Source organism: Pygoscelis adeliae, unplaced genomic scaffold (genome assembly GCF_000699105.1).
Source record: "Pygoscelis adeliae isolate BGI_AS28 unplaced genomic scaffold, ASM69910v1 Scaffold272, whole genome shotgun sequence".
In the NCBI taxonomy this organism is placed as follows: domain Eukaryota; kingdom Metazoa; phylum Chordata; class Aves; order Sphenisciformes; family Spheniscidae; genus Pygoscelis; species Pygoscelis adeliae.
The window spans coordinates 214,344-228,532 of record NW_008824282.1 but is presented as its reverse complement, the minus strand read 5'-3'; the positions used below and the strand labels follow the sequence as shown (position 1 = coordinate 228,532).

Below are 14,189 nucleotides of genomic sequence, written 5' to 3'. Positions count from 1 at the left end.
GCTGGGAGCATCGCTCAGGAGGGGAGGCTGTGCTGAAGACCCGCTGGGACCACGCAATCCGCACTGAACATGTGGCGTGAGCACTGGTGCAGAGAGGCTGAGCAAATGCCTTGCTTTCACATGGGTAGAGAGTGCCTTCTGTTTCCTTGCTCACCAGGAAAACTGTGATAGAGCAATTTGATTTTTTGGAATAAGGGAAGAAGATAATTTTATGGTGGCATCCCTGCCAAAACCCTTGAAAGTTCCTACCATATCAAAATGTCTAGAGGAGACAGTATTTAATGCTAACTTGCTTTCTTATAAGCCTCTTTGGAAAAGATTGCAGTGCTGGTTGCGTCTGTATGTAACAATTGTATCGTTTATTAGGTTTAAGTGATTGATTATATCCAGGCATGCTTCCCAGATTTCTAGCTTGCTTCTTTGAGACGTTGCTTCTGTTGTCCCATCAGCGGTTTATGGCTCCATAAGCCAAAACTTACAGGATGGTTTTGATTTTTTGGAAAACTTCATTAATCAAATACTGGCTTTGCAATACCAGAAGAGGTTTGAACCCAGCTCCTCCATATCTGAGCTCCCCCTCTCAATCATGCGCCTGTGTAAGTGACTCCAACTGTGTAGTTTCTAATAGCTGTTTAAATCTAAAAGATGGGCAGAGCAGCAGCATGATTACACAACTGATAGGTCACCCTTTGCTTTCCTGAGCCCGTACCAGAAGTACAGGTTACTGAAGGCTGCCACATGCAATTGCCTTTTTGCTTTTCGTGTGTGGACTCACAGTGCAAACTCATTTCCATTGTCACAAGTAGCCCAACGTAAATCAGCAGTAGTAGATTGTTTGAGAATGTCTATTTAAAGCAAATACTTTAGTAATTATGGAGAATGCTTTAATGATATCCCTAGTTGATGATCTTTTCTTTTGAATAGTTCCAGATGTCTGAGCACCATGTGCAAGAGTTAAGAAATTGGAAAAACAAAACTAAACAATCTATGCTTTCCTCTCAGAGGTTTTTGTTTTTTCTTCTTGTCTTTTAAACGGGTTCTATACGTTAATTTGAAGCAAATACAGGCTTATCGCACTCAATTTTTTCCTGGAGTCATTTCATAAACTCAAATCTAAATCACAAATTTCTTATCAATGTTTGTGTTAAGTAATTTAATATGAGGGGAAGGAACACCCCATCTGAATCTAATTTTTCTTCTTCTGTGCTCAACAAGTACCTGAATGCAGAACTGGAATTGAAGTTTGCTTTCACCCTGGTCCAAATGCAGCCAGTTTTCTCTGTTGATTTAATAGGGTTTGTAGCACTGACAGTAAGTGCAGAAGGGATCTCTGGACCTCCCTCCCAAAGTGAACGGGACTTAAAGCATTCACATCACTGGGAGGAAGAGCAAGACTGGTGTCCTTGCAAGTCAGATCTTTTCCATATACTTGTATCTTTGACAAAGCTTGGCCATCAGTTGAAAGCACGAGTGTTTTTGTAGAAGGCGGTTGTGATTAACTGGCTCTGTGTCTCTCTGCAGTCGGGGTGACCAGATCCTGGAGGCAGATTCAGTGAGCCTGCGTCATGCGGCGTTAAGTGAAGCCTACGCCATCCTGAGCGAATGTGGTCCAGGTCCGGTCAGCCTTATCATTAGTCGGCATCCTAACCCAAAGGTGAGGAGAGAATGTGTTAGTGTATCTGGGTTGTTTTTGTCTGGCGCTGTAATTTGAGTCTTGCTGTCAGGAAAGCAGCAAATGAAGAATACTGGATTTTTCTCTCTGTGTTGTGCAAGAAGCCAGGATTGTAATGATGTCTTCCAGTTTTGTAAGTTGTAGCAATGCTGGACTGTCCCTGCTGCTTTTCACTTAGTCACCTGCTGATCAAATGCAATTTTCCTGGAACTCCTTGAGTGAAGTGTTCCCATCTTTCTCGGTACTTGGACCAAGTGGCAATGCAAATACGGCACAAGACCTCTTCCTCCTTAAAGTTATTTTGCAGAGAGTTTGTCTTTGAGTAGAATATAATTTAGCGCCAGGAATATAAATATCAACAGATTGAACTGATCAACTATAATAAAGTAGTAGGAATACTGTTTTAAAAAAGTAAAATCTGTCCAAAGATCAAAATTTTCCTTCAGGAATTAAAACGTGAGAATTTGGAATGTACTGCTACTGTGAAATCTGTGTAAGGGCAATTTGGAAATAAGGCTGTGTTTACAAAGTGAGTATTTTCAAGCAATTTTTAAAAATTGATGATAGAAGATAAAAGCCTTTTAACCAAGCTATAGGGAATAACAGCTTCTTTTATTTCAATATTTCAAAGAATTTCATGAGTGTACAAAACCTTCCTGTTTAAACAGGAATGAAGCTGTAAAAATATTTGCATTAGTGGGTCCAGAGAGCTCTGACTTTTGAACTCTTAACTACAAATGGGGGCCTTAATAAATCCATATCTAGGAGAACTCAGGTTTCTTATTTTATAATTAATTGCGTATTTTCTGCTAAATCAAATATACAAACAATAGACAAATAGGGGTCTACTGCCCAGAGTTTATTATCATTGCTGTGAGGCCTTGTGCTGCTAAAAAGAAAGAGGACGTGGTTCTGTTAGTTAAAGGTAAGCATGGAGGGGGTAAGAATTGGGCTTATAGCCTAAGATAACAGTATTTCTAGGGAGTCTGTATGCTATGCTGAACCAGCACGATGGTTCAATTTGATTGCATTATTAAGGCATATAGACTTTTTGGAGAGTCTGTAAGTAGCATGAAATAAAGACTTCATGGAGCGGAGCCTGCCCTCTCTCCTCCGTCCTTCATCTTGCTGTGGTGGTGGCTTGAAAGCCGATGAGTGACCTAACCAGGTATCTGCTGAGAAGATGAACTGAGTTAAGCTAATTGCTTGCTATTACTCAGTAACAGAGGGAAACTATTAAGTGGCTCCTATTACAGTTTTCCGTAAGTGATATTTAAAATGACAACAAATTCTTTGCCAAGAAATGCTAAGAAAAGCTAAAAGTTGAGCTGGAGACACCCTAAAGCGTTTCTTCCCCCCCAGCAGTATTGAATCCGCAGTCCCTCATAGTTGGATCTCTGAAGGAGTGTCCATATGGGGACGTATATTTATCGTTATGTCACTGTCACCCTTTTTCTGACAGCACTGGGGGACCTACAGAAGTGTGTGGGGTATTTTATTTTATTTTATTAGCTCTTACTACTACGCCAGCCTGCAGATTGTAGCTAGGAAGTAGCTTGTCCCTCTCCGGTTTGATCTGCCTGAGGCATAGAGGATGCTGAAAATCAAAATTGGCAGAGCTTGCCGAAATGTGGATTTTTGGTTAGCTTTAAAGAAATACTGCAGTCTGCCCAGCACCTAGTTTTACTCTGGAGACATCTTGTACCCAAAGGTTTGTGTAAAGGTCCTGGAGCATACTCTCAGGGCTCGGTCCATGTCCTGTAGGAACTCCCTGTGCCCCAGGAGCCTGGAGGCTTTTGGTTAGCTGTAAGGTCATGCCACAGGCTGAAAACAGAGATGTATTTCTACAAAGGCTCATGTTGGTTTAGACATTTTTATACTTAATGTCTCATTTTATGACACAAAAGGTCCACAGTACATTTTGTTGCTGAATATGTTCACTTCGGTGTTTTCATGTACTTCCAAGAGAAATACCACAAAATTTTCTTTCTTCTTGTTATTCTGAGTGAATGTGGCATTTAAACTATGTTTAAACTGCTGAGTTTGCTTAGGAATCTTTCAAATCTTCATGGTTCAGAAAGATTCAAGTTTCTAGTCTCTATTTATGCTGAATTTTAATTCCTGTAAAGCAATGTGTGTAGGAATAATTTTCGACAGAATTAACTTGCTTTCTGTTTTTAAATATATATATTCCTACAGACTAGTTGTTCCTGTTTATAAAATTATATGGAGTTTTCCAGTAATAAAAATTAAGTGCATGGCAATACTTCAGGACAAAATTAGCAAATACAGTAAACCAGTATTTATTCTTAAACCAGAGAAACATTAATTCCCAATTACTGATTTAGGTTTTCTTTTTAAAAGCAAGGAGAAATTAAAATTAAAAAGACAGCTAATATCTTGGAAAGTCTGGTATTCTTCCGGTAGGTTAAGTGTAGAGTATCTTCTGTTGCTGATGTATGCTTGTACAAACCAGCCTTTGTCTATTTTAAAGTAATATTTTGTTGATAAATCAATGTACTTAATTGAGTAAAAATTGTGCTGTAATGGCTTCATTTGATTTCTTTAAGTCTAGTGCTGTTTTATTTGTTTGCGTAATTCATGAAATCAGCAGGCTTCTGCCTCCTGGTTTTTGCAGGAGAGTGGGACGGAGGGAGTCTGAATCAGGGGACCAGGGCTTAGGAGCTCTGAACTAGGTCTTCTTTACTGCATCTTTAAAAATAGTACCATATCTGAAATGAATCATGCATTTGTAGTGATAAGTGGTCAGACTTTCATCTTCATTTCATCTACCCAGTTTGATCTCTGTCTTCCACTTGACTTTAGGTTTCTGAGCAGGAGATGGATGAAGCAATCGCACGTACCACCCACCGAGAGAGCAAGGACGCCAGCTCCGCTCACGTCACAGGTAGCAGCATGGACTCTCCTAATATGTGTCCTTTTCCAGATGCAGGAAGGTTTAAGGACGTGCTCTTGGGTTCCCCAACGTCAATATTTTGAGGGCCCTCAAAACAGCAGGACAGTTTGGGGGATGTAAGCACTCTGTCCACTGCAGAAATTTTAGCAAAAACATCCAGTTTAGATGGATCAACTCTATAGCTGATGTTAACTTGCTCTGTTTCTCTAGGCTGCCATGTTCTGAATGTAGGACTGCCAAGAGGTGGTTGCTCTATCCTTTCTTCAGGATGAATGGGAAGGACAATGTCCCAGTGGGGAAAGGACAGGAGGAATCAACTCCATCTGTGTACACTTACCCATGTAGATGCCAAAAAAAAAAAAAAAAGAAAAAGAGAAAGTATTTATGTGTTCATTTGAAAAAGTCCAGATATTGCATACTGGACTATGTGTTTCAACTGCATTTTAATCTTTGGGGTCATGTCAAAATGTGTGCTCTGGCATTTGCCTGATGTTTTTGAACTCCAGACTTATCACTTCCTCAAATCTTACAAATAAAACCAAACTCTTGGCAATGACAGAGTGACTAGTAAGGTGATTTTTAGACAGAAATGTTAAATTTGTAATTATCCTTTTTGTATCTGTGTCAGCTAAGACCTTGTTTGAAGTAGACCTTGCCAGAGGCTGCTAATTTGTCTTTCAAGGTTGCACCTAGCCAGGAGCATGCTCCAGCCGGTGAGGAAGACCATCTCCTGCTCATCTCTTGTTCATAGCTCTGTCCTGGGCCTGGCTGGCGTAATGTGTCTGTGTGATAATGTTTCGTCTGATCCAAGGGAGAGCTTGTGAAATGTTAAATAAATCTCACTTTAGGAAAGCAATTTAGATAATAAGTGGGATTAAATTCAGCCCCCAGCTCAGAAGGTGAATGAGGAGCTTGTTTGGATATATGGACCACAACTTTAATTTTTGGCATCTAACTAAGCTGTGTTTAACAGGAGCTGTACAAAAAAGCCCATCTCCTAATGTGAAGGCCAAACAAGGAGAGACCTCATCTCCCCTCAGCTGGACTATGAAACGCTTTCTGGAGCCAGCAAGCCGGGTAAAAGGATTAGATGCAATAAATACAGCGTCTGCTTCAAATTTAGCTTTTACTGAAGCTCTTACTTGATCAAGGAGTTCAAAACCAAACCTCTATGCTCCTTCCCTGTCACATGAGCTCCATAAAAGGGTTTGGTTTTTTATGTCACACGTTTAAATCATGACAGCAGCAAGCTCCTGTTAGTCTGTGTGGCGATAGCCTTTGGGAGCAATGTGCAGAGCAAGGCAGAGAAAGCTGTGCTCCCACCTCCTGCCACCTTGAAGGCACCCCTGCTCTGTGGGACACAGAGGCAAGGTTAGCAGGAGAGACCTGAGCCTGTGGGCAGAAGGCTGAGCGCTTGCTCTCTCTATATAGCCATTGTGGTGGAAAAGTCTCTGGTTTTCCTGGGAGAGCCAAAGAAGGAATACAAACTGTGTCCAGAGGTACAAACCCTTCTCTTCTCTCAGTGCAGAAAGTGTATAAAGGGAATTACACAAGTGAATGGTTTCATCCCTTGTTTCTGCATTGAACCATATCTGCAAAGTAGTGGGATTTGGAATCCTTTTTTATTTATTATACTGGCTAAAAATTTATTGATGTGCAGTATTTCAGCCATCCAAGTTTGACAGTTTGGCTCTCAATATGCTGACAAGTCCTCTATTTTAAAAATTGGCTTTAAACTTTCTTTATTGATGAGGGCGATGTGAGTGGAGTTTGAGGTGCTTGCATGCAGACAGGGACTTTAAACATCGATGATGGCCGGTCACTAGGCTCACTTCTTTTCAGCAGGGATCTGTCAGCTCCGAGGCAGAGCTTTCCCAGTACTTCTCACACGACAGTACGAGCCAGCTCTCGTTTTCTGATGCTGTAACTGGCTCCTGCGACGAAGAGCAGCTCCGTCAGAAGAGCAGAAACAGTTTGTTGGATGATGGCTCTCTTCTTCCTGGCAACCTGAGTAAGCAACGGAAATGTGTCTGGTCATTTGGCTAATGGGGAGAGTCACTGAGCGCTGGTTTGCTTTACAGGAGAGCTGTGGTGATTCCTGTGCTGGTAAGAAATGCCTGGCAGCGTAGTGCAAGCCAGTGCTGATCATATGAAATTCTGGAAAATGGAAGGGGTTTACAACAATGCGCATAAATGCACGTTTCCATGGTATTTTGTCCAAATTGCTGCTCTGATTATGTGAAAATGACTTTATTTGATTGGTTTGGCCGAAACTAGATTGACAGCACTGCAGGTTTTTTTTCAAATGACTGATGATCATCTGATTGATTACATTTAAATGAAAGTGTTCATAACATCTCAAATACACAATTTCAAAATGTCATCTATAGCAGTGTAAAACCAATCAAATGTTCAATTTGACATCAGATATTTTGCATATGTGTCTTCCTCCCCATAGTAATGGACTGAAGGAATCTTGCATGTCCTTACTGACTTGCACCTGATTTCAAATTCAAAGGATATTACATTTGTTCTCCCTTTCCTGTGCTTCTCAAGTAATGTCTTTGTCTACAGCTTATTTTTCTCTGGAAATTCATTATTTAATGCTTAAAAGCATTTTAACATTTTAAACCCACAAAACAAAGCAAACAAAAAAACTTTCTACAAAAATAAGATGCAGTTCTTTCTAAGAAGGATGTGGAAAGGGTTCTTGGGTTTATTAGTTTTTAATTGAAACTTATTGTCGTGTGCTTGTGTCTTTGTTCAGGAAAGCATTTTTCACTCTCTGTAAGTTGATACAGGCAATCCTGAGCATAAATTTAAGCAAAATGTGAAAGAAATTCTGTTGTTTAAATTAAAATACACATGTGAATTTGCATCCCTTTCTTCTTTGGGTCATAGTCATAATTTAGAAATAAACTGAAAATAGAACCAGATGTACCATGAACTGATTTCAGGAATTACCCATAAATCGTGGAGCTATCTGCTGTCCCTCTTGCTGTTTACTGTAGTTAGAGGGAGGACATGAAAAACCCGCTTTTTGCTTTGTGAAGAGAGGTTAAGCCCTGCAAACAGAGCCACATGTACTCCGCTGCAGTCAGATGCATGGTATTAAAAATCATCTATAAATGGCATTAAAGTATAACTTTTTTTTTTCTAGCTGCTAGAGAAGCAGGAGCGGCAAAAGCAAATGGTCTGGCTTCTCCAACTAGTGGGAGATCATCCGGCCTTCACAACAAGCACGTGGAGTCTGTCCGACCCGGCATCCTCAGCGACAGCCCCAAATCTGCCCGCAGCCCCTTTCATCGGCAGAGGAGGGTTGTTTTCTACGATGGTGACGTTAGTGACGATGACGAAAGCTCCCACGTGCAAAGAAGCCAGAGGGCCAAGAGCCAGGAGGATGCTGGCATTGTCATTACAACCTCGTCTGTAGAAATCAATGATGAGAGCCAGGACAGTGAATCAACTAGACATAGTAGCACAGAGACGTCTTCCCCTGTCTTCAGCAACTCCGTGGAGTCTGCAGACAGCTCGCTGGAGCAAATTGACTCTCCTTTCTTCCCCATCATAGCATTCGATTACTCAAGTGTGCCTGAAGTTCGTCTTGGCAGCCTGAGTTTGAAGGAGCTCCGGGAAGCACAACTCGAATCTAAGAGGTCGCCAAAACTTGAGCACAGAGCAGTCACGAGAGTGAAAAGCATGATGAGCACTGAGTGCCGAAGCCTTCAGAGACAGAGGACAGAGGAGCATGGCTCTTATAACAAGCCTGTGGCGAGGACGCTCCCTCACAGCAAGAAGTGTGAAGCACCTGATGGGGCCGGGCAGGGCCAGGGTGAAGTAGTCACTCTGGTTCGCAATGAGCACGAGTCATTCGGCCTGGATTTGGAAATCCAGGCCATACCCTTAAAGGTTGTTGTCACAGGACTGCGGCCAGGTGGAGCAGCAGAAATGGTAATTTTTTAATTTGTATTGCCTTGTGATTTGCTTTCACTTTGCAGGGGGGATGATGATGATGATGATGATTATTATTAAGGAAGTGATTTGTTGAGAGTAAGCGCAGGGGAGATGTTTGTCTCTGCTGGGCAAAACATCTCATCCCATATTGTTCTGAAGCTGCTGTTAAATGAAGTGTGTCTGATTCAGAAGTGCACCCTTGGCTGATTCAAAACTAAGAAAGTCAAGAGGCAGATCTACTGAGATGGACTGATTCCCACTTGCAGTCACAGTTTTGAGGGAATACTATCCTTTTGTTTCATTTCTTTTTACCAGAGGCAAAGACAAAATAAGTAAATCCTGGTGGTAAAAATGTTTATTAATTTATTTGGACATATTGCTGTGTTATACAAATCTGGTACCAGGAGGCCTTAGGCCCTAGTCAGGTTTGCCAAGTGCCATGGCCGTACCAGTAACATTGCTCTTCTGCATCTCATACATGCACATACTAGTGAGGATACTTGCTTCATGCTGGATGTGGAATTGCTGACCTAGATGCAAAAGTGCAGAAAGAGGAAGGAGGATACTCTGGTGTACAAAGCTGGATGTAGCATTTTTAATCTAGTTAGTGGCCGCTAGGGTAAGAGGGGATATGTCGTAGCAGTTTGAATTAGGCTGTGAGAGCTGGGGATTCGGGTTCTGTTCCTGCCTTTTCCTCTGACTTATTGTGCAGTGTTTAGAAACATACTTAGGCTTTTACCTTAAGAGCTCAGTCCTGGTCCAACTTAGTTATTTAGGAGAGTCCCATTGGTCCAATGGGAGATTGGGACCAGGAATATAATTCATACATGAAATGCAAAAATGATAGACAGTGTTCCAGTCCTGAAGAAGCTAGGACTGATCCATCCCAATTCATTTAAATGAAGAGGGCTGTGTCCTCCATCCTGATACTGATCTCTGAGAGAACCCAGCAGCTCATTTGACCTTCCTGTTTTAGACTGATCATTAATTCCTCTCCTGGCAAAAGCACAGTCTGCTCTTTATTTACGTGTTGGCCAACTGACAGCAGTGGTACCTGTGATCTGCGGTGATGTGAAATAGGGAATGTTGTTCATAAGCCATTAACTGCTTCCCTGCAATCTTTGCCCCTGTGGCAGGGCTTCTGAGGTGTATTTATGATTTCCTTGGATCTCTCATTGCATCAGGGATCAATGGGCAAGATGGCTGTAGGAGATGAGATTACCACCATCAACAGTATCCCAGTCAGTAAGATGACGTACGAGGAAATCTGCTTGCTTATGCAGTGTCTTCCCACATCCGTAACCCTGGAGATCCAGAAAGCAGCATCAGGTGAGAAAGTAGTTTTGCTTTTGTACCATTTATTCTGAGTACCAGTGAAGAAAATTCCCTTGGATCAGCTGAGTCTGATCTGCTGTCCCAGTTTCCCACATAGATTCAGAGAAAAAACAGGGGGTACGTTGTGTCTGCATTGGTGAGCCAGGCAAAGCACTTCATCACCAAACCAGGCTTCAGGGTCCTTCCTAGCACCATGATGAGCAGAGCAAACCTACTCCTGTGTGAAGCGTTCAAAGATCTCACTTACTGTACATCCCTCCTGCCAGTATTTGCAGAGGTCTGAGTCATTTAATGCAGACCTGGAGCTAACTTGGCAGCAACCCTGCCCTGACAACCCATTTTACTGCTGTGTCTGTTCAGTAAATATATTAACCCTTTATAATCACATCTTTCTCTCTTAAAAGCTGAAGTTTAAATAGTGTTTTTGTGAATGGCAATAAGATAATAAAAGCCTTTTTTCTTTCTTTCCCTTTCATGTGTCAGAATTCTCTAATGTGCAGAAAGATGAAACAAAAAACCCAAGAAAACTAGAATCTTATCAAAATGTTTATTTGCATGTTTCTTATAAAAAGTTTCCTAGTTTGAATTGAAGCATTTGATACCTCCTTATTTTCTGCTCAGGGCTGATTTATGCTGCTGCAGCAATATATGCATCCCCACAGACTGTACAAATTACGTGGTGTGGAAATGAGTGTTTGAAAAAGAAAAGCATACTTTTCAAATTCAGGAAGAACATAATATTTTGCTTCGGTTTAGCTTATGATCTTTTTTGTGTACCTATTAATACCTGGGAGCCTAAAGTGCTTCCAGATGCTTCAGTTCCAGTTGTTCTTTAAGGAATCCCTGGCTTGGCAGAGAGTCCTGTTCTTGTCTCCTTAGATTGCAGTGGCTTTTGCACACTAATAGCATTGGGGTAGGGGCACGTTGGCACTCCTGTATCAGGCAACTCTTCTGCTTTCCCCTTGCCCTGCCCCACTGGCAGAGAGGAGGGTCTCTTCAGTGTGTGATCCAGCATGCTGAAGCAGGGCAGTACTTCATATCCTAACCTGGCTGCCTCACATGCTTTTCTGAGTTCTCTTCCCCTTTGTTGACTCCAGAAGAAACCTGCACTTCTTAACATGGCTACCTAAGTTAAGTGGTGTGGATAATCCCGCAGGTTTGTGCAAGGATTAGAGAGATGTGCTGGCACATTTGAATGAGGAGGAAAGGATGCTGACACTGTGAATACACCCCTCCTTCTCCATGCATTTTCTGGGCCTCATCTGATAGTAACTGGCCTCTAGAAAGCAGCTTGAATGGGGATGGGTGTCCCAGAAGCAGTGTAGAAAGGTGCAAGCAGATACTTAGGGTGAAGTGCTGAAAATTGCAGGGCTGGAGGAACGGGTGTTGGAGTGCAGCAGTGACAGGGAGCTCAGTATGTTGCCCCAGAGTGGGTTAAACATGTATTGGAAACAAGGGAAGGTCTGTGCCAGAAATCCTTTAAAGCCCATATGCTTAATACGAGTATAACATCACCCATGCGTGTCACATTAAACACCTGCAGAAGTGCCGAGAGGATCAATCAAGTTACTTATGCACAGCTCGTCACTGTGTTATCTGTTCACCTTTGTTTGCTATGCCAGGGCTTTGTGTACTCTCTGCAATCTATTGGAGACATCTTCGATCAAACATGTAGTGAGAAGTGGTACTGCTCAGCCTGACTTACTGCACGCTGACACTTTGGTAGTTGGCTGCTTTGACTGCTGAAATTTCAAAGATGAGCATTAAACAGATCATGACTACTCACCTTGGATAAGTGGATTGCTCCCTCCTGTGTGCTACTCAGATACACAGGGTTATGATTAATTTGAGTTGTTGTAAACATCATCACAGAAGAGGAGGAGTGCAGAGCAAAAGGAAAACGTAGAGTCTGACTTCATGGGTGTCTATTTTTGTAATAAAACCTGGTGTTTTGTGTATCACTTCCCATATCTGACAGGATTTTGCTTCTTTTTTTTTCATTTATTTTTACCATGGTGCAGCTGTCAGCAGATTTACAAACCTCATCCTGTCTCCAGGGGTAGACAGTCAAAATCAGGCTGATGTCAACAGCGTCCTCGCAACTGAGGAAGAACCGAGTGCTGGGAAGCGAGAAGTAGCAGGTTTGCAAAATGCTGGTGGCGGCTGCGCGGTGGAGAGAACAACACTGCCACCTGATGCCACGAGCAAAGACGTGCAAAGAGGTACCATGAAAAGCAGCTGCGCCGAGGACTGCGCTGCCATCCCCATCACCGATATCGATGACTTGCTCAGCCAAATGGGTGCTCCCGAGAGCAGGGCTTCGCGCACCCCGTCGCGAGCGGAAAGCCCCCTCCGAGATGAGTACACCACGATGTGCTGCTGTGGGACTGACGAAGGCTGTCCCGGATCTGAGGCACGACCAGCCAAGGAGGAGCTGCTGGAAAAAACTATGAATTGTGGAGCTAATGCACAAGGGGTTTTGGGGCTGTCTGTGTTGGACTCCATTAACACAGGCAAACTTTTTACTGTGAATAAAAACTCTTTAAATAACTATTCTAGGAATTTTAGCAGTTTAAATGAGGATGAGTTGCCTACAGCGAACTCTCTGGAAGGTAAGAGAAGCGACCCCTTTCCAAAGTCTATGTATGGGGCTGCGGAGGATTCTCACTCAGACGCAGAGTCTGTCACAGAAACCTTTGATAGTGCTAATGAGGGGTTGCTTGGGCCGTGCACTGCTGCTAATGCCCCTGCAGTCTGTACTGTAATGGAGTCGGATGAGGAGCAAATTGAGATTTGTTGCATGAACGATGAGCCGCAAAAGCCCACACAGGAGCAGCATCTCACATCTGCAACAAGCTCATCCTCTCTGTCCCCACTGCAACCTTACAGTAGCAAAGTTTTGCAAACTGAGGGCTGTGCAATGTGTGGGTCACTGGAGACAAGCATCAACAAACTAGGCTTGGAAGATCATGGTGGTCCCACTCCATGTCCCTCACAGTGTTCAGATGTGTCCTCTGCATCCTTGTGTTCTCCTTCCTCAGTTTTCCTGCCAGAAAGAGACATCCTAAAGAATTCAGTCAGTATCCCTGAAGTTTACTCTTTCTGTAACAATGGTGCCTTAAGTACAGAAGAACAGATAGGTTTGGGGAACAGTAACGGACATATGAAGTGCTGTGAATCTATCGAAGAGGAAGGGTCTCTGCACTGCAAAAAGACAAGCTTTTGCTCTGCTAGAAATGTCAATGGTTTAGAGAACAACTTGCTTGAGAAAGAAGGATGTCGTGATGAGCAGAGATCCAAATCTGAAAGCGAAACAGTGGTTGATGACTGTAATCATGCTGTTAGTTATTGCTTATTGAAGAAAGAAACCAACAGTTTGTCCAGCTCGTCTAAAACAGACAGCAATCATGTGAACGCATCATCACCAAGAGCAATATCACTCAGGTCTCCCTTTCCCACTAGATCTAAAGATCCAAAGGCTAATACAACTCATGACTTGCCAGGGAAAAATGAGAAAATTAACTCTGTGACTTCAGGAAGGACTTCCAACGGAAAAGTCCAAAGCTCAGGCACAAATCACTGCAAAGGAGCTGCAGTACCGCACAGCCCATCCTCACAGAAAAAATCCTGTCAGGAATCTAAGGGAATGGCACAAAAAAGTATAATGGACACCCTTTTAAATAACCAGAAGGCCAAAGCAGGACCAAAGCTAAAAGGGTTCGCCATCAAAAGCAAAGCAAAGGCAAATTCGGATTCTTCTGGCATTAATCCTACCAAAGTCAGTGGGGCTGATCAGAAAAGGATTTCTGTTTCTCCACAGCTGTCCCCTAAACTCCTGGGGAAGAAAACACCATTGTCCCGTAATACACCTACAAACCCAGATCCTGGCAAGAACATTTCAGCAGCCTCAAGGACTCTGAAGTCAGAGCTAGAAAATAAACCATTGCTGGTCATTTCTGAAGATTCACTTCTGCCTCTCCTGAATGGCACCGGCAGCCCAACAGCGAGCAGTGAAATGAAGTGTGGCTGTGGGGAGCTAACAGACCTGCAGCAGGCATGGGAAAAGCCAAAAGAAAAGCAAGTTTCCATGCAGCCTGCAGTGTGTCAGGGTAAGGGTGTTAAGGTGGATGATTTCAGAGCCAGAGATGGTCAGTCCAAAGTCTCTTCATCTCCTCAGGGGACACCAAAAGTTGAATATGTGAAAGGGAGGACTGAGAACCCTGTAACAGGCCTGAACACGATCAAGAACATCTATAGTGCAGATGACCTTGGGCAATTAGATCTGCAAAACATAGTACCATCTGCTGGAGG

General features: G+C 42.8%; 1 protein-coding gene across 1 annotated transcript in view; it reads left to right on the top strand.

The window, feature by feature from the left end:
* PDZD2 (PDZ domain containing 2) overlaps window positions 1-14,189 on the top strand; it is a 137,583-nt gene that overhangs the window by 111,588 nt on the left and 11,806 nt on the right. The window contains 7 exon segments of the mRNA XM_009318453.1: window positions 1,522-1,654; window positions 4,499-4,580; window positions 5,563-5,666; window positions 6,435-6,600; window positions 7,750-8,540; window positions 9,728-9,872; window positions 11,900-14,172. Of these exon segments, the coding sequence (XP_009316728.1) occupies window positions 1,522-1,654; window positions 4,499-4,580; window positions 5,563-5,666; window positions 6,435-6,600; window positions 7,750-8,540; window positions 9,728-9,872; window positions 11,900-14,172 (3,694 nt within the window).